Source organism: Agelaius tricolor, unplaced genomic scaffold (genome assembly GCF_023055355.1).
Source record: "Agelaius tricolor isolate 1412-34295 unplaced genomic scaffold, bAgeTri1.0.p SCAF_4, whole genome shotgun sequence".
NCBI lineage: Eukaryota > Metazoa > Chordata > Aves > Passeriformes > Icteridae > Agelaius > Agelaius tricolor.
The window spans coordinates 2,898,142-2,923,755 of record NW_027269264.1 but is presented as its reverse complement, the minus strand read 5'-3'; the positions used below and the strand labels follow the sequence as shown (position 1 = coordinate 2,923,755).

Below are 25,614 nucleotides of genomic sequence, written 5' to 3'. Positions count from 1 at the left end.
AAAACTAAATACATTGGTCTCCTAAATAATGTCTTCACAACAACTAAATCATATTAAGTTCTTAAATCTTCAGTTACCAAAACATGTTGTCATAGGAAAATCTTCAGTGGAGCTAATATTACTGCTTTACACACAAGAGAAAAGAAATACTGGTAATGGGAAAGACATATAACAAATGTTTCCAAATGTTCAGAAAAGCAATCCTGAAAGCAAAAATTATATATAATAAAATGGACTTGCCTCATTTGTTTTCTCTCCATGAGCAAATGAGCTATAATAAACAGTAAAAATAAAGAAGTCCTAGCAATTGATGACCTCTCACCTTTACCCCATCCAAGCTACTTTTAAAGGCATTTTTCATACTCTTGGTTTATTTATTGTTCCTCTGCTGCTTCCAAGTTGACCTTCAGATAGGATCCCACCCAGAGTTTTGAAGGAAGCAAAATAGGGCAGCAGAAGCAAAGGAGTTATTAGTTGGAATGATGGTTACAAAAATATGTGCAAAGTAATTATATCAGGGTTGTTCCTGTCTTGCTGGGATACAAATATTTTTATTGATGTTTGTCTCAGGCCTTTTGGGAAATTATCAGACACATTGATATCCTATGATAAGTTTCCCATGGCTTCTCTATGACTCTTCCTCTTGTTCCAGGGTGCCCTAGTTGCACATGTACATGAAATGTAAATTACTTCATATAATAAAGCCGGTTCTGGGCAGTATCTTGTCCACCATGTGATAGAGTCTGGCTTTAAGAAGATACATAGGGGAGAGCAATTCATTTCTGCTGTTCTTCTTTCTCGGGTAAAAGTAATTCCTGTGGGTTTTGTTTGCATTCTATCTAGTCAGCAAAAGTTGATAATGGCGTATGGAAAAGATACAAACCAGAAGAGATTAAATGCAATTTTGTACCATTTAATTTAAAATAACACAGAGATCTGTACCAGTCAGCTGCAAAAGTAAACCACATGTATGGCATATGTAATATAGCAATTTTTTTTCAGGGTTGTCCATTTTTGCTTCTTCAAGTACCTAAACATCTCCACACATACAAGCATACGTACATACTTACATACATACATAATACACCAATCAGGAATTCAGCTGGAAATTTCTCATCCATTTTTAATATATTGTTAGTACAAATTTATAAGAAAAATTACCAAGTTTTATATACATAGTAACTTATTAAAAATCCATCTATTTTATTTATGGTACTTGTAACAGAAAAATGTATTCCAACACCTTGATGAGAACTTTGTTAAGGATTTGGGGTGGGCTTTTAAATTGGAATAGTAATATTGTTTAGTTTGTTCCTAATTTCTAGTCATCTGAAAACACTTTATTAATTTAAACAAAAAAATAGCAAGATGTTAGGGTCTTTTTTCCTAAATCTTGCACTGAGATTACTTCTCTTGCTATTTTCAGACCTTTGAGTTGACATCTGAGACAGCTCATGTGGAAACAACAGTCCTACCCGTCTGCCACCTAAAATCATACAATGGAGAAAAATATTTTTTATTTTCTGAAGACACATGGGTGAGTGTAGGTGTTTACAACATGGAAAGATACTTTTATTTTCTATTTATAAACTTTCTGTTAGATTGGTGAGTCAAAGGGTCACTCTAATCTTAGCACTTCCTGGATTTTGACTTTGTAACTGCACTATTATTCTTTTGTATTTGTTTATCTGTCACATACAACAAGCACAGTTTTGTAACCTCAAATAACTTGAAACTAACAGTCTTGGGTGAGAGAATCAGTGATGAAGGTGAAATATTTTTTTCTTTTTTTTTTATGGCATCAAAGCATTCTGCAAATACTGTTAAAGAGGGTCTGCATTTTAATTGTCAAAAGGTGGGAGTTCTGTGTCATGCTGACAATAAATTTGGTGCAATACAAATTGTGTTTAACCCCTAAGGCAAAGTGCAGGTTAAATGTAATTTGCTTTTAATCCCGGTGCTACTCATTTGATGAACACCCTTTGTCATACACAGCATAAAGCTGAATTAACTGTTGGGCTTCCTGGTGCAGTGTCAAAATGCCTCGCATGCTATCACTTCCCTTCTTTGCACACAGACATTGTGCAATGCAACATGTTCTGAGCAGACAACCTGATTTTACTTCTCTGAAAGTATTTTGTAAATATAACTTTGGGTCTCAGGCCTGGGAATTCACCTGGTTGAAGGATGTGATCTTGGAAAAGCCTGTTTGACAGGTTCGCTTCACGTCTGCGTTACCAGCATACCAGGCACACCAACAATTTCAAACAGGTACTAGAATTTGTTTGCAGTAGATCTCTGTTGCTTAGCAGAACACTTGGTCTTGGCATGACCCTACACAAATAATGCCTGTTGTGCATTTTAAGTTTTCACTAAGTGACAACTGAAGTTTGTTATGCAGAAAAAGGCAACATGAAAGCGGCCCTGCTGGCTTGCTCTTGGCACTGCCACCAGGGGACACTTGCCATGGGAATGTTTGAACTAGTGGTGTTTTCTTGTAGCAATTATTTATCATTGTTTCTGTAAGAATTAACTTCCAAGGAAAATATGAAGCTTGCAAAAGTTAAATTTGGAAAAGTGTTGAAAACAGTCTGGCCGAAAAGTGTAAATTTTTGAATGAGAAGAGTGCCTACGTGGGAGATGGATTTAGGACTCCTCAGGCTTATCCTTCCCGGCTGCTTGGACTTCGCAATGCTGCCATATGTCCCTTCTCGCACCAGGCAAGAGGTGATAGGGATTGAGAGAGGGGTGGGTCCCTGTGCAAGGATGCAGAGCCTGAGCAGATTCACTCCCCACAGAATACTACCCGGTGCTCAGCTGAGCAGGCGTTTCCCTCAGCCCGCCATGAAAAGAAGGCGCGAGCCGCTCCCCGCGCCCCGCTCAGCGCCCGGCGGGCCGGGGGCGAGGCCGCCCGCGCGGTGACTGACAGCCGCCCTCGCCAATCGGCGACCGCGCCGGCGCAAGGGATTTGCATGCGGTGCGGCGTTGCCGCGGTAACGGTGGCGCGCGGCGGCAGGGCGGGCGGTGCGGCCCGGCCGCGGGCACGTGAGCGCCTTCCCGCCCGCCCTGCCTCCCTGCCTGCGGAGCGGGCACGCCGGGCCAGGGGCAGCGGCCGCACAGACACCTAGCCCCAGGGCAGGTGAGGGAATTGTGATCCACGCGGAGGTAATAGGTGTCTAGGAGGACATGGAGAATTAGGTGCCATCCACGGTCTCGGGAGCCTTCGATCTAAATAAACCCGTGAACTCATCTTTTTCGGGCAGAGCGGTGGAAGATTGGTTGGGTGAGGAGGAACCATGCTTTTGCTTCTCTCCTGAAGTACAGGCCACTCTTCTGCCTGGCCAACAGGCACAGGGTCCTCTGAGCTCACAACCCAGTTTTGCTGGTTTTCACTTGATTTCCCTGTGAAGATGGTACTGACAGCACGCCTGGCCTGAGCCTCAGTCAGCCAGGGTTTAAATAATGCAGTCCTGTGTCCTGTCCACATCCAAGGAAAACAGTGCTTTCCCCTGAGTACCAGATGGTGAGATTCCTGCAGAGGTCAGGGGCCCAGTTGTAAATAAGCATAAAGGTCAATCAACAGAGGTTTGTGTGACTTTGTACTCTTAGACCAGCTAGCTGGTAATACATTCACTTGTATTGGTACTTACTGTGGGGATAATGCATTTATTCTCTGGAATTTGTTTCTGCAGAGGTTTGCCTGGCCTGGAAAAAATGGTGCGTGAACATTTACCAGGTCAGATATTCTGACTTTTTGGTTCCCCACTCCTCATTTATGTGTGTGTTTTAAGGGGCAGGACAATACAATTCCGGTAGTCATGCTAACAGTGTGGACATTGAAAGGCAGAAATGTTATTCTCTGTAAAAGGCAGTCCTACCTGGCACATAATTGCTGATTGCCCTATATAACAAATTATCTCAGTTCTGTTCCTAGAAAATATGTGGTACATAATAATAATGAAAAGGTTTCATAAAAAAGCCATTTTGTATTGCTTTGTTTTGTTTTGTTTGGAAAGCACAACAGAAACAGAAAACTTTGCTCTCCAAGTGGTTTATCTTAAAGCTTACTGCAAAATTTGTTCCTAAGGTACTATAACAGAATTGATCTCCCAAGTTACAATTTCCTTCATTATTTTAATTATTATTTTAATTAATACAATTTCCTTCATTATAAATTAATATATTCTACTAAAAATTACTTTTTCTATTTCCTTAACTCTGTAGGCCATTGATCTCTAATAGGATGCACTGGCTTATAAACAGGTGAAATTATGGCTACACAGTAGGAAGCTCAGACATATCTCTTTTTAAGCCACATCTGGGGATATTTCAGGTTTGTATTCCATATGTATTTTTGTTGGCACATGGAATTTAATCCTAAAGAATTATAAGACAGGGGAAAAAAGAAAACAATATGGACAATATGGACCAATGCTTCAAATACAAAGTGAGAAAAAGATGCTCATTAAACATGACAAGTTACATAATCATCATGACCCAGGGGTACCAGGTAAAACTTGATGACCTTAATCTATCATGTCCTCTCAAACCAGTTGTAAATCATTGTTGATTTAATCTGGAGGAGAAAAATAGTAATGTAGAAGAATGATAAGGTTTTTTACAAGCAAGAGCCTTCAGAATGAGTGCTGTAGTGCTGTTAAGGCTCTTGATGGACATGATGAATGTTTTGACAGCCCTCCTACCACACTGTTTTCCGTAACAGATTTAGTAGGCAGGCCTTTCTTTTTTGTGTTACTACATCATGAGTGTTCTGCAAAGAATTAGGATGTGCTGCATTATTCATGCAACAATGAGTATTTAATAATGTCTTGTTAGGTTTCCCAGCATTTCACAAAATAATTGGAATGTCCAGAGTTTTGTTTTTTTAGACATTTTCCACTTAACATAATTTCATCTGCTGCTCTAGATTCCCTCAGCTTCTCTTCTGCTCTTGTGGCTCTCTGCTCATTTAGTTTTCATATTTTAGTAGCTGGCCTGTCTTGCTGAGTTTAGTAATTTCCATGATAATCAGATTGTCTGTTTGAGTATCCTGTTCATAACAAAAGTACCAAAAACCTTAGTTATGGAACCATTTATCAGCAGAAACAGTTCTTCTCCTATTCAGAAAAATCAGTCTATTAAGATTTACGCTGTAAAAGAAAAGAACATTTACCACTTTAGATTACTTTTTCTGTATAATATAACTGTATTACTGCAGATTATTGGGAAAAGTGTCTTTCCATCACTGAATCACTTTACACTACCAGGGAGAGGCTCTCAGCACATGTGCAGTGTCATCCTTCTTTTGACTTCCACTGCCTTGTGTCAGTTTGCACAAGCTGACATTCTTGGCTTCTATTCTTTTTGTTTCAGAATAACTGAATATGCATTTATCCATCCACCATTTTTTTCTCCCTAAGGATGACCCTACTATATTGAAATAATTGCATAGTCATCATCCAGATCCCTGGGGAAAAAAAACTCTGATTCTGTGCATGTGAGTTCCAGAAATGGAAATGCTGAACAAAGATAATTGAGCTGGAAAGCAGAGGTTGCTTACCTTGAGCTGTGTAAGCATACTTCAGTGTCTGCTTTCTCTCATACTTCTGTGCTGTGGGCAGGGTTAACATACCCATTATTATCCGTTATTTGATGCATATCTGTTATCTAGAATTTGCAGGGTAAATATCACAGATATGTGCTAGTAACTGAAGACGATTCAGAATGTTATATGTAAGTATCCCTATTGTCACTCACACTGGGAATATATCTGCTGATTTTTGCACAAGAATAAGCGTGGAGGCAGTAATATTATTCCTTTACAATATGAGATGAATGCATTAAATAATTGTGAGTAAAACAAAGGTAAATTTTACCCTCACCCTCAGTTGCTTAGTTTACCCTAAGCAAAATACAAAAACCAAGAACACTGTAGAGTTTAAAGGATATCTGAGATATGAGAGAATTGTGTTACTGAATTATGAGTTTTTAAAGTTTTTTGAATGTTAAAAGTCTAAAAAATTACCCTTTTTTTCACTAAAAATATTTCATTTTTTCCCCATGTGTTTTAACAAGTAGCAGTCATAATTTCTTCACATAATGTTAGGATCTCATTCAAATCAAAGGAATTATTTCTTACATTTGGCAGAGGACATAATAACATGAAAGAACTACTGGGTCCCTAGAAGCAGTCTCCAGCTTTCTCTGGTAACACAGTCACAAACTTACATAGAACTAATTACGTAAAGTAGAACTAATTACTGCATAATTGTATATAGGATCTTCTTAAATGCCAGGTATACACTGGCTACTGTTCGTACCAGGGACCTTTTGAGTGACCCATAAAGGTAGGTTTTTAGGTAGAAAGGTAATCAGATTCAAAGAAGGATCTGGTCATTTCACTGGTCAGAGGAAACTTGTGAAAAGCATTGACTAGGTTGATTGTCTTATTACAATCAAAGAACACCTTAAGTAGTTCTCTATAAGAGCTGTATAGGAACCTCTGGGATATGTATTTTTCCATATCTTATATTGTAGTGAACCTTTGCACACACATGCAGACACAGGCTCAGAGACGCCCACGATTTCTCTCCTGTGTAAGTCATTCAGGATACATCTTTGAGGAAACTTCCAGTTTTTTCTAACCAACACTTTAAACAGTGGGAAAAATGTTCACTAGAAGATTCCCAGACAGTTCTAGCCTGTTTGCAAATATCAGATCACAATGGCTTTTTAACTTGGCCTGTTTGGTTTTGAGTATTCTTGTCCTGTCCTCCTGTCTGGCTGTATTCACTTTAGACAAAGGCGTAACCGCCACTGTCTGGGCTGCAGATCGCAGGGGAGAAAAGGTATATGTGCACCTGATCCTCTGCTAGAACAAGCTGCACATTGGGATGTTTCTGAGTGTGCATTGCTCCTGAGACATTTAAGCCAGGCTGCTGTGATATTAGGTGTTACAAAGTCTTGAAGCTGATGGAAGTGAGGTATATGCCAATATTTGTATGTTTGGAGCTTGCAGGTGGTTTCTTGAGAGAGGAGGATGCATAAAGACATGGATCATGCTCAGCTGTGAAAAGATGAAGCATGTTGACATAGTAAACTTAGGTATTTATTTCCATAAAATAATAGATTATTCTTTTCACATGACTGAAGGAAATTATTAGTCTCTTGGATTAACCAAAGGAGATTCCTTCAGCCAGAAACTGTGGAGAGAATGTAGTGCTGAACTAGAAAAATATGAGGTTTTTAATATGTGGTTAATTTGCTAAAAATATTGTTGGAAACATAAAAATGTTTTTTCCTTTTATCTTACAGTGAAAAACAGATCCAACAGTAAGATATTACAAATTGTCCAATATTTTTGTCCAGCTTATGTTTGAGTACTTTGTCTTAATGGATTTCTAAAATTATTTATAATTGAGCAATATAAAACATTAACACAAGAAAAAATAAAGCTTGAGATGCTGGTTAAATTTTGTTTGCTTTCCCTTAAAGAATAATGGGAAGCCTCATAGAAAACATTTTATTTGGAAAGAGCCTGAAGCAATGCTTTCTGGCACTCAACAGATGGTGTCATTTTGTCCTTTCTGACACCTCTTTTTATATGTAAATATAAAGAGAACCCATGAAAGTGGAGAAAAAAGACTTACTTTTATCTTGACTGTAGAGTTAGGGATCAGCCTTAGAAAATCCTGAGACTGGACTGATTCAGTATTGAGGTGCTAGAAAATCTAAATTTAATTTTCTTATTTTTCAGACTTGCTGTGTTATGCTTGGCAGATCACTTAGTTAATATCTCTATATCTTATATCCTCTCTCTTACACTGAGTTTTCTCCTTTGTCTGTTTACAGAATCCAGCCTAAACTGAAAAACCAGGATCTCTGGGTGCCCTTGTACAAGAAGCTTTTGCTTGTTGCTTCTCACTTAAAGCTATTTGAGACATTTCCAATTTATATAACAGTACAGTTAGGTATTACAAGTAAAATCCTTTCTTTTAGGATACTTGTGAATTTAATCCAATGTACATAAATTACCCTTATGAAATGACCCACATAACAAAGTGGTGTCACAAACAGAAAGCTTTGGTTCCAAGCACTGCATGGTGGACAGGCAGAATAAGTATACAACACCGAGGGTAGTATTGAACAAAGGGAAAACTCAGAGTGAAGTGGGGTTTTACATAAACGAGGGTACACACAACCAAGTGTTTTTGAATCCAAGATAATGGATGAACCAGTTCCATTCTGCAAGCTAAAATTAGTCTATTCTTTTTTTGGCGCTGACAATCTATCTGTAGCTGAGCTTCTGCCAGGCTTTTGTGTTTGCCACCATTTTGAACCCATATGTTTTCCTCTTCATTTATGTGTCTGTGTATCCTTTCATCCTCTCCCTCAAGCAGATCAACTTATGCAGACATTCTTATAACTCTGTTATGGGAGTCCTGATTTTTGTAAGCATTCTACAATTATAGATGACCTCTCCAAAGAGCCTTATGGATTTAAGCCACTGTCACCTGAAGCAAGTACTCCATATAAATCCTTCTCAGCTTTATCAAGCACTTAAAAAAAAATAGCAAAGTATTTGGTTCCCACTGCTTACTTTGCCTGTTTATGGTCTTCCTGGAAGTTGTCTCTGCTTTTAGATGAAGCCAAGCATGTCCAAGGGGATTTGTTTTTTTTAATTGTCTCTGCTTTTAGATGGAGTCAAATATGTCTAAGAGATTCTTGGGGCACTTTTGACTTGTAAGCTTGAAAGCTCTGTGTTTATTTGGTGGAAGGACTTATCTTTCTGTGCTAGCAGATTAGAACAGTGGCACTAAACCAGCCATATAGATTAAACAGAGTTTACAATCTGATACAGCTACACGTGGAAAGGCTGTGATACCAGTCAGCATCCATAAACTGTACATAAACAGAATCCCCAAATTCTCACAGCTGTTCCAGTATTTTTTCCATTAAATAAGCGTGGTTATGTCCTGGTGGTAGGAAGCTTCATGCAATGTGTTCTTCCATAAGGTAAACTCTGTTTTTGTTATAGCTGGGAGGTCTCCGTGTGGAATTCTAGCTAAGTCAAAAGCAGTAGTGTTGCGGATTCATTGGAAACAGCCAGTTTAATCCCCTAGCTAACACAAGTATGTTTTTTTCAATTCAGTCAAGGAATCCAGGCTTATAAAATGACTTTATAATGGTTTTTGAGGAATTGTTTACATGAAAGAATCAAGAGAGATGAAAAACAGAGAGGGTCGCTCTTCAGAAATGAGCTGCATACAGGAAATAGGAAACGTATGTGTCAACTTTGCTTCCAAGTTCCAACACTGACATGAAACAAGACATAACGAAGGCTGTTTCAGGGAAAAAGTTTCCACTTCTATAGGTTGAATCACACAGGAGGGCGAAAAGAAGGCAGCATAAGTGAAGCGTTGTTAATAATGATGTTGTTTCAGTTTCTGAAACAACAGAACCACAGGTGTGGTTAATAATATTATGGTTGCTGTTGTTGCAATAATGTTATTGTTGCAATTGATTAGGTGAAGTTCAAAAACTGTGTGCAAGAGTTCCCGTTCCCACTTCAGGACAAGAAAATGATAGAGGTATTGAGCTGCTTGTGCTCTCATCATTCTGTTCTATTTTGATTAGACTGAAGCTCTTATCCTGATTCTAAACTAGACATAGTGTTTAATTTGCTTTTAATTACAATGAATTTCTCTATAGTTGTAAGTGACGTCACTGCAGTTCATGAAATTGTTTTTAAGTGTTGTCCTCATTGGAATTGCAGAGGAGAGAAATGTTTTCCCATAGCTGTATGAAATGATCAACTGTACCTTCCTGCTTTATTAAAACATACTGCAACATTTTAAAAAGAAAAACATAAGAAAGTTTTATGTTTTGAATTGTTAAATCCCAGTCCTGATTTACTCCCACATCTTTACCACTGAGCTTGAGAGAAGATTTGAACTGCTCATATGCCTTTTCATTTCACACTGAATTTATAGGAAGTTTCCAAATAATAACAGTGAAGTTGGCAGGAATAAATGTAGACCAAATGGTGTAATCCCCACAAGGAAGCATAATTCTCTTATGAAGTATTTACAATAGCAAGCTTGGAAATCCAACAATAGGTTATATTGTTAATAGATTGTTTATAGCATCTTTTATTGACTGATTCATTCCTAATGGCAACAGATTTAGTCACCTAACATTCTTCATATGGCAGTTCAGTGTTCACTGTTGCTTTAAGAATCCTCTCAGGTATGAGAAAGTTTCTTTTTGACATAAATCAATAAATAGGACATAAATAGGACCTTGCAAAGTTCAGAAGTTCCCTGAAATGTTACTGAACTTTCTTATGCTCCCTTCCTGTGACCTGCCAATAACCCTTATCTCCGCTGCCTTCATGACCCTTTAATGTTTCCCTGGCTCTCCATTCCCTTCATCCTCCTAAAGAGCTTGGCTATTTCCCAACTTGGATTCATCCAACAGGCCACCCTCCTTGGAAACTCTCCCAGTCTTTCAAACAGCCTTGCAGTACAGTAGCCTAAATACTAGTTTGCATATTTAAATTTCACATACTGCTGAACCTGTTATTTTGATATCTGAACTAAAAGTTCCGGTGCTGTAGTTCTGTGTAACCATCAGCGTATATTATGTGCACCTGATACACCTGATAGCTTCAGACATGAGAGGATACGACAGGCACACACTTTAGCCTGTTTTTCAGCTGACTGCGGTTATCTAATACGGTTTTGGATGAGGTGTTAGCTTTGAATGCACCAAGTATAATGGTCCTCAAAAATTTTATTTTTAACAGCTAGCTACAACATACTTGCTCACAGATTTGTTCCAGCACAAATCACAGACTAGGTCTGATGATCTTCACATTTTCCAGTTTTCCTACAAAGAAATACAAGCTTCACAGGAATTATCTGTAAAATAAGAAAGTATCCCAAGTGTCCCAGAAATATCCAGCTTTGTAAGTATTTAAGCAAGCAGTGTCAATGCAGCAATGTAAATATCTTTGTGTGCTAGGCAAAAGGATGACTACTCACATGAACCTGATGACCACTTGTTTTCTCACTGTTGCCCCCATACTTAAGGTACCCCCTAGAATATTTGTAAGAGACTAGAATAAGCTCAGTTGCTTCTTAGTAACACAGACAAAGTTTAAGTTTGTCATCTCAAAATTAATGACAAAACTGTGTCATTGCAGTTGGGTATGGTAAAAGTCAGCCCATGGGTTTAGACGTGGGACAGAGGAGGGTGAAAAGGCTGTTGAGTGGAAACAGAGTCTTGAAATGTGACATGGCAAAAAAAGCAGTAAAAACATCCAGGTTGCAGCAAAGGAAGTGAACCAAGACACCAAGGCCGCCGGTGTGGATATGTTTGTGTATTATGAATCCCCCACGAGTTTGGAAGGATTGAGATAAAGTCTGGAATATTCAGTAAGGGCAAGATGACTTCAGCCACATATTTCTTCTATCACAGATGAAGTAGACTGTCCTTGGCAGTTACCTATCTATGTGCTAGTTTGTTTTTTTATTTTACCATGCAATTAAAACAGTAGCCTCTGCAGTACATGTGTATGGTCTGGGTTATATTTTCTAGTCTTTGGAGGACCAGCCCAAAATACTGTAAGAAATGAACATTTAAGGGATAAAGCACAAATTTATCTGTTTACAGGGATAGACTGGACATTGAAAAACTGAAACATATTTAGTAATATCTGGAGACTGAACAAATGCAGTGTCCTTTCTCTCTCATCCAGCACGTACGTCAGCCCCCAAAGCACCTCAGTAAGCCTTATTAAGAAATCTGCTCCGTTTCATTAATATCACTCTTGTACTAGGACAATCAAGACTGGTCAGAGAGTTTGTGACACCACAAGTGCTGAATTAAGGGGCTAAATTATCTCTTTCAACCAATAGATTGACTGGTAACACTTTCCTTTCTTACTGTCCCTTTGTAGATTGGACATTGACATCTCTCTACTGAGAGACTTTTTCTTACATCTCTGGATACAGGGAAATGATGTTTAAGTATCGACTTTGAAGACTGTCAGAAATACCAGTTCTATCAGAAACTGAAAATAAAGCATATTGGTTATACACCAAACCACTTGCATGTCATCAGTTTCAGTTTGTGCAAACCCATCTTATTTCATGTCCTTCGTGATTTTACAATCCTCTGGGACCAGAATTTCAGATTTACATTGTTCAGCTGATCACTACAGATAAGAATATATTTGATGTTATTTATCTCCTATTTAAAAATACAATAGATTAGTAAGGTTAATTGCACCTTGTGATAAAACCAGTGGTTGGTAACCTCAACTAGAGAGAATGCATTTATTAATTTATACTAATTTCATTTGTTTCAGGGTCGTGTAGAACAAAAGACAAAAGGATAACACACAGAAACCCCCTTCTCTACTGAAGCAGGCATAAGGTTCAGTGTTCCAGCTTTGAAGTCCCTAATATATTTTGGCTCATGAAAATGGATTAAGAAGATGTAGAATCATTCTGAATACCAGACTTTCCCAAGCTCTTTATGTGTAGGAGAGAGAGAAGTTTCCTGAAATGTGATACTCTTCATGGAAACATATGTCAAGAAAAACAATGTGAACAAAACTTGTAGTAGTCTATCAAGTGCTGAAGAAGCCCCTATTATTATCTCTAACACCTTGCCTTTAGAGCAAGTTTCATGATCTTATGTTCCAGATCTTCCCAGAATTTTTCCCAAAGTAGTACATCTAGGAATCTGGATCCCAGAAAAGGTGACCAGGCACTGCAATAATATCACAACAGTCAAATTCTTCAGACATGTCTCAAACACCAAGAAGACCTCCCTTCAAGGTATGCTATATCTGTGGCAGAGAATTTGGGTCACAATCTATTGCTATACATGAACCTAAGTGCCTAGAGAAGTGGCGTATTGAGAACAATCAGCTACCAAAGCACCTTAGAAGGCCAGAGCCCAGGAAACCTGAGGTCCTTACTGGTTCTGGTTCCTATACACTTGCAGATGAAAATGAAGCAGCTTATTATAGTGCTCAAGCCCAGCTGGTGCCCTGTAGGAAGTGTGGCCGAACCTTTTTTCCTGACCGTCTCCCTGTGCACGAAAGGTGCTGCAAAGGAGGTGGCAGCAGTGCGAGGCTACCAAGTGCTGCTGCTAGTAAATCTGGTAAAGCACCAAGATCTGGACCTGGCCCAACAAATGGTGATCCATCTGAGGCCCGTCAAGGAACGAGCAGGGCTGCACCAGCTGTATCAGACCAGGTAAATTGCTAACCATGTGCTGTATGAAAGGGTGTGCATGCATCTTGATGCTTGGCATTACAGGGGAGATTGGCTTGCCATCAAATTTAAAATCACTTTTCTTCAGAAGGAGCTTTTAACTGCATGCAAATTTTTCTCTGCTAAATAGAGGATAAAGAAAAGGGAAATACTGGGAAGGGAATAAGGGAAACTACTTATTCCTATTTATTCTGATTTTCCTTTTGAATGGGAGTAATTGGGTTATCTTTGGGAGTTTAAGAGTTATATCCTCAAGAGGGACCATTGCTTGATTTAGTTCCCTAGGAGATTCTATTGAGCAGATCAGGCAAGGTTTGGATGTCATATGTTTTAGGAGATGTTAGGTATTTTTCTTGAGTTAACATGAAATGCAGTGTTTCATTGTCCTGCAAGCGCTTCAAAACATGATTTTCATATTCTACTGTTATTCTTAACCTTGGCATGCAACATCAGTTTACTGAGGACTGCATGTTCAAAGGCAGCAGTTCTGGGTATAACAACAACAAAATAAATAAGACTGCACATTTTTTTCCACTGAATTTGATTCAGGATCCAAGAATAAAGAAGCTGATTCACATTATCCAAAAGCTACATAGAGTTTTGGAAAATTGGATATTTTTTTTTGCATTTGTTTCTGCACAAGCTGTCTTTTGGCCAGGAGTTTTGTAAGATAGTTGTCTAAATTTAGGCCCAGTGTCCAAATTAAATGGCTTTTTTTTTTTCTTTTTTTTTTTTAATGTGGGCTGGAATCCTGATTGCCTACATTACTTTCGAAAATGGGATTTAGATCTCTCAGTCACCAAAGGAATGCAATGCTATGCAGAGCATTTCTTGAGATGCTTTAGAAGGCAAAGTGTGTAACATGTCAGTTTACCAGCTGCTGAGTAAAATTAAGATAATAGCATTACCCTAGCTCACTAAAGACTTCAGGAGTCCCTTTTTTATTATGCTATATGAAGCCACTAATTGATATATTTTGGTGAATATATTTATTATGGTCTATGAGGCCACTGATTGATACATTTTGAAAAATTGATATATATTTGGCAAATTTGCTTTTATCAGCAAATTTTACATTATCCACAAGCAGTTCAAAGTGCTACACAGCTGCATTTATAGTTGTAGGAAAAGTGATGCTGTTTATACTACATTGTGCTCTTTCCCAAAGAACTGTCATTGCTCTAAAGGTGATTGTTCAATGAAAGGCATGGGTGTGAAGCAGAGAGTTTAATCTATCACACATAATTCTGTAGATTATAAAACAGAAGGTGAGGGCAATTTTCTATCATTATGGTCCCATAAAAAAAAAAGTTTAGAGTGTGGTTTGGCACTGACAGTGATCTGTAAAAAATGTTACCCTCTTGCACAACGTATCTGCTCCCCTTGTGGATTCACTCACATCTGCTGACTTGTTGAACAACAACATTATTGCCACTTTTTACTTCTGTGAGCTCTGCAGAGCCAAAATGAAATCTGTTAAAATCTGTTCTTCCTTCTGTGTGAACAACAGGTTTCCTCATTTACTTTCAAGCAGTTACAGTTCATCAGTTGCAGCAGAACTAATGAGGCTGTACAGCTTGCAGTTTGTAATTGACTTTGAAGGACTTTATTATTAACAATGACTTTCAGGAAGAGATAATGAATTTTACATCTCTTGAGGTCTATTCTTTAGTACAGAATTAGGCATTAAAGGTACAGATGTGATGGGAAGATTGAAAGAAATGTCCTGTGATCCAAGGGGTTCCTCAGGACTTGCAGACAACTTATAAGAAGCTGTCAAAGGAAGCCACTTTCCTGTAGATTTAAATTCTCTGTGAGAGAATCCTCATTTCCTGTTGAACATTTTGAAAGGTATGGAAAACACACATTGAAGGATGTGGAAAAGCATTAGGCTTATGGAATAACTGCAGATTAATTATGAACGTGGTCAAGGTCTGTGTCTCCACTAAAGTCTTCCTCTTTTTCCAGCATATGGTTTTCATCTTGCTCACCTTACCAGCTACTCAGCTGCTTATTAATACTGTTAAAAAATAGTGCTACACTAGTGGTGGAGTGAAATGGCTACTGTTCTGGTCCTGGCTGGAAAGTATTTGGGGCAGTCCCTGTCTCATCTAACAGACTTACTCACTGTGACAGTGAATTATTTAAGTACTTGCCTAAAGTCCTGATTCAGCAGAACATCAGAGGAAAGCAATAACTGAAAAAAAAAACCACCCAGCCCTTATGTATTTAAGAGAATTAGTGCTACTGTTAAATAAATTTATGCAGTGAAAAATGCCCTAAATGAAAAACCTGTATTTTCCTTATTTTCAAAATAAAGTTCTGACTGATTTAGTGATATATCATGTAAAGTGCATTTTAACTTTACAACTGCAAGAACTTCTCCCTGTATGCCTCTGCCTGTACACCCTGGACTCTCTCCCCTTCAGCAAGTGTGGCATCAAGTATGCCAGTATCATTACTGACAAACTCTTTCTCAGTTCTGCATTAAATGTCTTTAGAGGTGGAGACTGAACAGCCTCTGTAAGCTGTCTCTTCCAGTACCTGTCCTCGCTCTCAGAATCAATGAACACATCTGAGTTAATCACATCTGGCTGTGTAGAATAACAGCATTTGCTTAGAGACTCTCAAGGGTCACATCAGCTCAGAAATTCTGCTTTGGATTCTGCTGTGATACCCCAAACAATAGAAGTGGTGTCTGCAGCTACTGAAACTCAGACTTGCACTAAAACGGAGTCTGTGTTCTATTGTAGAACACAGACTCTGTTTTAGTGCAAGTCATAGACAAAAATATGTGATATGTGTAAGTGAGCACCAATAACTTGCTGTATGTATATGAGTTATGGGGTTTTTGACAATAGATAATGCTGATCTTAAAAGCCTATTAGATGGTGCTGCCATCTGCTGTTTTCTTCTTATCTGCTTAACTACCTGAAAAGATTTCACTGATGTTCCTTTGCTGAATTGTAATGCATTTTAACACAGTGCAAGTCTTGAAAATTTGTGTAGCAAGAGCTTTGATGTTGTATTTTGCTCTAGCCTAAAGCCATGTAGCATCTTGGTAAAGGGAAGGCTTCTTCAGGTGCACTATAATTCTAATGAACTTGGAAAGTCAATGATGAGCTTTTTTTGCCTCATTGCAGTGGTTTTCAATACCTTCCTAGAGAATACTGACAAATAAATTTGCAAATATAGAAATGTAGATGAGAATGGACAGTGAATGGGTGGTTTGAATGAAGCTTACTGAGTGTTATCATTGGGAATGACTGTGTCCTTCCTTCCTTTGCTTGTACATGGATGCACTATTCATTGTACTGACGTACTCAATTTTAAAAAAAGCACATCAGGAGCAAAATGGGATATTTCATGCTTCCAGTGGAGTAATATTTTTAATTGTATGCATAATCTTGCAGAATTACCTTGCTGTTCAAGGCATATGATCCTAACATGAGTGCTGTTGTAGGCTGTGAAGTTGAGTGACAGCTTTGGATAGTCATGAGAACCATATACCTTGTCCGTGATCCTTATGCAAAATGTCTTTTACTTGGCTGAGAGGAATGTGTGGAGAGGGTTGCTTTCATACAATAGACTGCTGCTGCTAAGTGCTTGCACCATTCTTTTCCTGAGCCTCTAATCCATGGGCAGTTCAAGTCTATGACAAGAGCTCCATAGCAGAGCAGGATGCCCCCCCCTTCCCATTAAAATAAATGGATAATTAAACAAATAAGAAGGGAAGAGGTGTGTGCAGTCCTGGATGATAAATATTTATGTAGGGAAGTTTGGGATTCAGTCTTATTGTGTGTACTTAAGAAGAAATAAAAAGCTTTGTGCAGTATGGAAGTATTTGACCTCATGTAACACCATAACAGCAGCCTGGGGCTAACCTTAAGTCATGTCAGGTCTATTGAAAATACATAGTTGCATAGCCCTCTGAACTAAATAACTTCATTCATAGTCACGCAGACATACTTAGCAGTCTTGGAGTAAAAAAGAAAATACTGAGACACCAGAGGAAAGCCTAACTACACTGTTAGGTATTTGTAGGTATTTTTATAATAACACATATCCTCAGGAACAGACCTTCCCTACAACCCTTTTTGAAAGTTAAAAACAAAGCAGTGAACAGACAGCCTAGCCACTGGCCTGTGAGTAGTTTGGGTTGGAAAATTGTGGTGTTTCCAAAAATAGTTTAGTTTCAAACTGCAGGCCTCCAGATGTTACATTTGGGATAGACACACTGAAAACAAAAAGAAATGAAGGGTAAATATCATCAGCTGCAGAAATTCCAAGTAAAGCTTATCATATCTTGGATTCCACAGTTAAAAAAAGAAAAATCTGTTACTACCAATTGTTAGGCTAATCTCTTTCAGGTTTTAAACATGTGTGCAGAGAAAAATTTGTGTATATAATTGTATGTGTGGTGATGGGTCAATCTCAGTATTTTTCTGGAATAAAAATAATTCTATCCTAAGAGTGATCTGATTTCTTTTAATTAATTCTGCTTTCTCCTGTTGATTCTGTACCAGTTTTAATTGTGGCAATTGCAAAAGACAGATATTTCTACTTGAAAAGATTTCTGCATTTGCACTAGGATTCCTTTTTCTTATTATGTTACCATAGAAGAGTCCCTACAATCTGAATATAAGTCAAATTGCTCTTTCCTAGTTTGTAGCCAATAAGTAACTGTTTAAATGAATGGCAGGAACCCAGCTAATGAGAACTCATGGGGAAAGTGTGTTCCCAATGATTTTACACCTAGAATTTTTTAAGAAATTTCTAAAATAGTATAACCATACTCACAGCAGGCATGCACACTAAAAAGAGTTCTCTGACCTCAGGAGTTTCAATTGTAGTTTCCTTATCTAAAACTCTCCAGAGCCTACAAATAAACATATAGTGTCTTCAGAAGACTTCGTATCTGGACCCAGAGTCGTACTTTAAAATCAGACAAGTTCTAGCTCACAACTTGAAGTAAAGAAGTAACTGAAATTTGATAATGAAAAGTTATAAGATGTTTTTAAAATAGCTGTTGTTGTATTCATCAAAAAAATAGGAGAAGAAGGCTGTATTTTTATATATATTAGAAAATATGCTTATATAAAATACTGTGTTATCAAAGATAGCAAGGAAATTCCATTTGTAAGTCAAGAGGATGTGAAAATGTCCTTGGAGAGCCCGTCTTTGGATGTTATGTTGCAAGACATTGTGAGAACTTTCCAGATGAAGTCCAACTTTTCCCAGAAAAAATACATTTTATAGAGTAGTATTTCTTTCATGTAAGTGAGATTACATGTGTGATACAGGAAGGCAATCTTATGCAGATCGTTCACTAATGACATTTTCAGACTGTAACATAAATACAAGAAGAGCTGCCCAGAATTTCGTGAACACATTGATGGGCTGACAGAAAGAGTCATAAATACGGGAACAGGTTATGCTTTGTCTTAGCAGCAGAGGAAAAAATGAAACCCCCACTACTCTTGTTTGAGTGAGAAAGGTTTCCTGTATTTGGTCTGGCATGGCTGTCCGTCTAACTTGAGGAGGGCAGGGATAGCTCATCTCTTACTGGTATTCTGCAGTCAGAAGTGTAGGAAGTGCTGGCAGTTGTGAAACCCATCTGTGTGCCTCAGAGTTCTTCTCTGCAGCATGTTTTTATCCTACTTCCTGAGCACGGCTGGTACTGACACCACGCATAGCCCGAGACACGCCTAAGGACACAGCTGAGTCCATAATCTGCAATACCACAGTAATTATACATTTTTCAGCCTTAGATTATGTATTTGTGAGGTTTGGGGTTTAGGAATCTTTTTCTTCTGTTGTTGAGCTGTTTTCCTCTGAGAACAAAAGCAGATCTTCAGTGTGGAAACAATGACTTGCTTAGAGTCCAGTTCTGCCCTTGCTGCAGTCACTGGCAAGGTTCACACTAAGGCCTTTGGGATAAACAAACAGCAGTTTCTTTTTTGCCCCTCATCCTGAAATATCCTGGCTTGGTTTTAATCTTTGAAGGCCAAGAATTCCACCAGATAACTAATCTCTGTCAAAAGTGATGTAAAGATCCACAATCATCTCTTGGGAGTGCTGCCCTCACTGTCCTGCTTAAGAGAGATACTAAAGCTGGACACAGCGCTTTCAGCTGTGTTCTGGTACAAGATGGAGTCTTTCTGTTATTGTACTAGACATCAAGAGTTCAGCAGATGAAGCTTCTGTTGCTGCTTTCCATTTTACATCTGCTTTGTAAGTAAAAAATGGCTTCAGCCATTTAAGATGGATGTTGCATTGCAACCTGATGAAGCAGAGGTGTTGTTTCTGCATGTGAAGACTTAGCATTTTCATGAACTTTCAGGTATGAAAATAAAAGAGAGGAAACTTAACACAGCTAAGTATAGATTAGTCACACCCATCAGTCATCCCAGCATCTGCATAAGAAACCTGCCTGTTCCAGGTGCCCACTTAATGAGGCAGTATCTCTTACAAGCCTCAGGACTGATTCCCAACAATACCAGACTGAAAAAACCAGTTACACAGATTTCACAGATAACACATTCCTTATCTATCTGATTGCTTTCATACAAAGTCATTCTGATTCAAAATGAATATTGAAAACAATGTTTATTCTTCTTCATGGTTGTTATTTGCAGGCAAAAGTGATAAGACGGCCACCAACAGTGATTTGCTACATATGTGGCCGTGAGTATGGAACAAAATCTATTAGTATACATGAGCCACAATGCCTGAAAAAATGGCACCAGGAGAATGAAAACCTTCCCAAGCCCTTGAGAAGGCCAGAACCCAAAAAACCTGAAGTCAGAACTGTGCAAGGTAAGCTACAGACCAAATTAAGAGAGATGAGCAAAAAAGTGTGAGGAATTAAAAAATATTTTAAAGCAATAGGTAAACAGTTTGCAAGTACTTTGTTCTCCAGTTTACCGTCAAGATCTTGTTTTAAGCTTTCCTTCTGCTTCACAGAAGGAAACCTTAAAAATAATAATAAAGTCTTGAAAGTAAAAGTAGTCATTATCTATGGAACATGGCTCCTGGGACATTCCCCTCTATGTGCCAATGTGTCCTGAATCAAAACACAAATAGATTAGCAACCTGCTTCACAGCTACACTACTACTTTTTGACTTCTTTTAACACAGGCATGTCTTAAAACGAGCAAAAACATCCAAGAATAACATGCAGACATGACACAGAATCATTAAAATAAAATACCCTCAGGCAACATAGGTGTAGATACTTCAGCCAGATTCTTCTACAGTCAACAGCCCGTATTGATCCTTTTTTATTTACAGGTCTGAGAAGCTTTCATTTTGAGACACTGTAATATAAACTCAGTGGAGAAAAATATATATGTAGTACAAAGTAAACAATTAATTTTTGCCAATTTTACATGTTTGTGCTGTGGGTTCTGTTTCCTAAGATTCCACTTCTTCAAGTCAATGAACACTGATGATCCCCAGCATCCCCACAGATGGGCTGTCATATGTATCTGAGGGTCGTATGTTCACTCTAGGATGTAAAGGAATTCCTATCCATGCTTTGCCTGGAAGCTGTTTCCAGGACTTCCCATTCCCACATAAAGTTATTTCATCTTTCTTGCTGGATGCTTTCCCTGGCCCTGCCAGCTGGTCTGAGCTACTTTGGGCCAAGTTTGGACCACTTCCTCACAGGCATTTAATTCACACACACTTTTTTTTTTAAATTCCCCACAATTTCCCTCAGCTTCCCAAAATGTCTGGAAAAGTAGACAAAGTCTCCTACAAGTCACTTGTAAAAGAGTCGTACACTAGATCAGTTTACAGCAGTACAAAGAAATATGTCCTCAGAAGACATGCTGAAGAGAGTAGGATCACTGAGAACACTAACCAGATGTTCAAAATAATAATCAAAGTTAATTAAAGTGAATTAATATAAAACCGGAACTTGGTTAACAGATGCCAAGTGGCATACTTGAATCTGCAGTAAAAGATGTGTTCAAAAGACATCTTCATTGTATTTGCCTTTTAAGATGTTAAGCACTTTTTAATTATTACACATTGTGTGGTAAAACAGATGGAGAAAATGAGAATTCCATGTGAAAGAGGGGGATGCAAAAAGGCAAATCAGGTTATTTTGAAATACACTATTCTTATTTTGAAGGAGTGAAAGCAGAAAGACAACCACTCTTTGAGAAAACAATCTAGCAGAAGGCTCCCAGATATGAATCAGAAAGTTGTCTCATTTACTCAATGAGTCATATCACAGGCGCCTCCAATCTCCTGTGAGGTGTGTGCCCACAGTTCCTCTGGGGATACTGACCTGCTTCCAGCATCTGTCCCTAAATGCCTGCTGATGCAAGCCTGATCAGTTCTGTAGCTTGAGCTAAAACTGTTGTTCCCCCTGCAGCTGCCTCATATTCCTGGCTTTGAGAAAATAATCTGTGTTGCTCTTTTTCCATAAGACTTACTCTTGATCATGTGGTAAATGCTATAACTGACCTTCAGACCACATGCATGTACTGCATGTCTCACAGTTTCTTAGCTCAGGGGGGGAGGGATTGCCCCTGTTGTTGAATGAAATAGACAATGTTCAAAAAAAGCTCAGAAATATTAACTGCTTACATAAAACTTTTTATAACTTATATAAATCTTTTTCTGAAAACTCAAGTGTCATGGGAAGACAACCACTGCCTTCATTACACAGTGTTTTGTTTGTGGAATGCCTAACACATGCCTGCAAGGAGAAAGTCATCTCTCTTTCTCCCTCTCCTCTTTTTTTTTTTTTTTTTTAATATTCCATAAACTTTCCAAAGTACAGAAAATACACATTCATTTCCTGCAAGCAGAGGGGATATTTGTCTCAGCCAAGAAAAGAAACACTACTTGGTTGCTCTTCTAACAAAAAGAACATTAGGAACAGGCATATTAAGAGATCTAAGGCTTATTGTGGTTATGTGAACCATTGGATATGATTCATATTAAAATTGTATGGGCCTTTAATGAAGAGCTCTATCATGTGCCAATGACAGAAACCATGGAATATTTTTAAATGCAAAAATCCTTTTCTTTCAAAAATTGTCCACTGCTAACAGTTCAAAGAAAAAAAACAGATTTTAAAATCTTTTTCTATATTGTCATACCAAATAAGAAGGGTGAAGCAAATACGTATTTAATTTGAGCCATGTAGACTTTGTAGACTTTTTTCTGCATGCACTTCAAATGAAAATCCTTAAGATCTAAATCCAGGTATTAAGCAACCTGCCTGGCCTTTTTGCAAATCAGTTTGAAACAACACTATGTGAAAATCCATTTCAAAAGGAAAGTCCATTTCAAGATGAAAGTAAACAAGATTATTTTTTTTACCCAAATTAAATCTTGAAAACACATCTGACTGTTTGAAGAATGCTTCCGAATTTTCAGAGTAGTCATTCTTCCCGCAGTGGAAAATAACTGAGGGTAGGGCTGGATTAGTGTTTAGATGACAATAGATGCATCACTGCAATGACTTCACAGGAAGTTGTGGCTTTAAAGTACTGTAGTTTTTGTCTGTAAGGTTTTAGGCTTATCTAAGATTTACTCCACTTTTTAGTATAACTCACATAGACTCTAACAGGAAGAAAATTGGGCCCCTTGTCCAGAGCAGTACAAAGAGCCTATTCTCAAGTATGATATGCTCCCACCCATAGCCATGGTCAGATAACACATGCTTGTTAAACAGAGCTTGAAGCAATGCCAAAAAGTGAATTTGCTGATAATAGTACGTATGCAAAGATGTTAATAATTATCTGAAAATGCAGATCATAACACACAGCATGATGTTTTCTCTGTACTCTCATACAATACAAAATTATTCAGTTTGAAGTTAATTTAATTCAACCCTTGGGACAGAAAACAGCTTTTTTAATATACTTTTTACTCTTTTGCTTCTTTCTTTTCTTTTTCATTTGCAAAAGCAATATGTTTTGCTTAAACTGAAAGGCTCAGTCAACAGGTATTTCCTGAAAATATTTTCCATAAAGAGTTGAATGTGGGTCTCCAGAATGAAAGCTGATACTTTCTTTTTCTAATTTTCCAGCCAAAGGTTTCTATGATCTTGATGCTCTAAATGAGGCTGCCTGGACCAGTGCCCAAGCCCAGCTAGTTCCATGTGATATTTGTGGGCGTACTTTTCTTCCAGACAGACTGATCGTCCACCAGAGGTCCTGTAAACCGAAACCTGCAAAGTGAAGTGGAGTAACACACATGCATACAAATGCATGTCTGCTCACACATACACAGACAGACAGACACACATTTATCCTAAGCTAAATAAAGTGTGTGTGTGTGTGTGTGTGGTGTGTGTGTGTCCATGCCTTTCAGACAAACCATGAGAGAAATAAAATTCATCCGGAGAGACATGGTCACCAAAACTTTATTGTGTAATGATATCATGTGCTCCAAAAGTCTCCAGAGTAAAAATCAAAGCATAAAGTCAAATAGAGAAAATTACTTCATTGAAAACAAAATTTTGCTTCTCCTCTTTCAAAGACTCTCTGGTTGGTGTAAAGACCTTTAGCCGAACTTGACTAACCAGAGAAACCATGTAGCTCCTTTAAGTTTGTTCATTTTTGTTTGGGTTTTCCAGTTTTTGGGGTTTTTTTGTTTGGAGCACTCCAGTGTTCACATTCATGTGTAACTGCATCTCATGAATCTCTTGAATGCTACAAGTGAAACCTTCTCATGTAAAGGGATCCATTCATGTGGTAGAAGCGGACACAGGCTGTTTTTAAAAAAACACCCAGAAGTGCCCTTGTTTTGTTTAAGAATGATGATGACCATGTGATTTATCCTCAGCTCAGTAAACTCATCATGCCAAAAAATTTGTAAGTCAGGGAAGCACATCTTGGTCATGAACTTTGTAAAAGAAAACATTTTAATATCAAGAGAAAATGATCATGATGTGCCAGATGGCTGGCATAAAATACCACCCTGCCTTCTGTACCAGTTGTGGCCATAACAGAGCCAGTGCTGGCTGGAAGAATGGTTATTATACAAGAAAGCCATGGGGAAGGTGTTTGAAGGTGCTATTTTGAAAAATGCTGTTACCTTATGTAGAGGAATGAGTGCCAAAACACATCAGTATAGGAATAGGCTAAACACGTGAAGGACGCAATACTCCCTTTTACAAGGTACAGCAGAGAGCAATAATTATTTTACTTACTCTGAAGCCTTTTATTAAGTGGTGAGGTTATTCAAAAGGTATGACAAAATCCAGTACAGGTTGTGAACTAGCAATGTAGGCTTCCTGATATCATGAAGGAAACTGTACATCATGTATGGGCTTAAGGCCTAGAGTTGTCTGTTATGTATTATGTGATTGATGTGACTTTTCTCAGAGCATTCACACTTACTATTGGACTTACAAATCAGAGGAAGCGAGTGCTTTTATACACACTAAAATGAAATATGGGTACCAACAACTTTTCCAAGCGATCAAGCTGTGTGATTTGTGGAGTAAGTGAAACAAGAAGCAATATCTTTGTTCTGTTATTAGAGAAACGCTCCTGACTCCAGCCCTGGCGGGCTGTTAATTCAGACTGGAGAAGTACCAGCATTCTTTGGTGAAAATAATTTCCAAAACAATCAATGGTACCTCAGCAGCCCTTTCATCTTTGGAATGAGGATTGTATAGTCTGAAGATAGATATCTTCAGGAGTCAAAGGTTCAGTTTCTGTTCTACAGAACAAAGCTGTGTAAACCCTGCAGATCTGTTCTTAGTGTCTCCAGCATAAGAAGAGGTGCTGTCGGAGCTGGACCAGTGCCACCCCTCCTTCTTTTGGCTGGGAGAAGGCATGTGGCCTGAGGACAGAAGAATGGGGGCACTAGTTTGTGATTGCTAGACTGGCTCCTAGGAGCTGCTGGCTGGCAACATATACTGCGAGCTCCTGAGGTCACACCAAGTGCTGGCCCACTGACAAGTGGTTTGGTAACTGGAGGATTATGGATATCATACAATCTCACCTTTATGTCCCCTCTTGCTCTTCTTGGAATGCTCTTAGACACAATAAGCATTTTTTGGTTACATCTGCCTCATTGGGTCACCGAGATTCATCTACATCCACTTCCAGAGCAAAAACATATTTTAAAGAAAGTAAGCCTTTGCAGAGTCACTGCAATGTTTGGCATTAAAAATTCAGCTCTGCCTCTTAGTGGAATTCATATATTGGAGTCCCTGTGTAATTCTGAAAGTTGGACTTAGTATCTTGATGGTTCTAAAGCTGTCAGAGATTTCACCCAGAACATGTTTTCTGTGTTTCATTGTCAGCTCTACACTTGGATATGTTTTGGTTTCTGGAATTTTTTCTCA

General features: G+C 38.3%; 1 protein-coding gene across 1 annotated transcript; it reads left to right on the top strand.

Annotated features, from left to right (window-relative positions):
- The first annotated feature begins 859 nt into the window (after positions 1-859).
- On the top strand, positions 860-24,875 carry ZNF475 (zinc finger protein 475). Its single transcript, XM_071424965.1, is given in 9 exon segments — positions 860-864; positions 2,591-2,720; positions 2,799-2,993; positions 9,528-9,590; positions 11,602-11,627; positions 11,714-11,789; positions 12,750-13,271; positions 19,928-20,108; positions 23,344-24,875. Coding segments are annotated over 9 exon segments (1,350 nt in total). The 3' UTR covers positions 23,496-24,875.
- Positions 24,876-25,614: the final 739 nt, after the last annotated feature.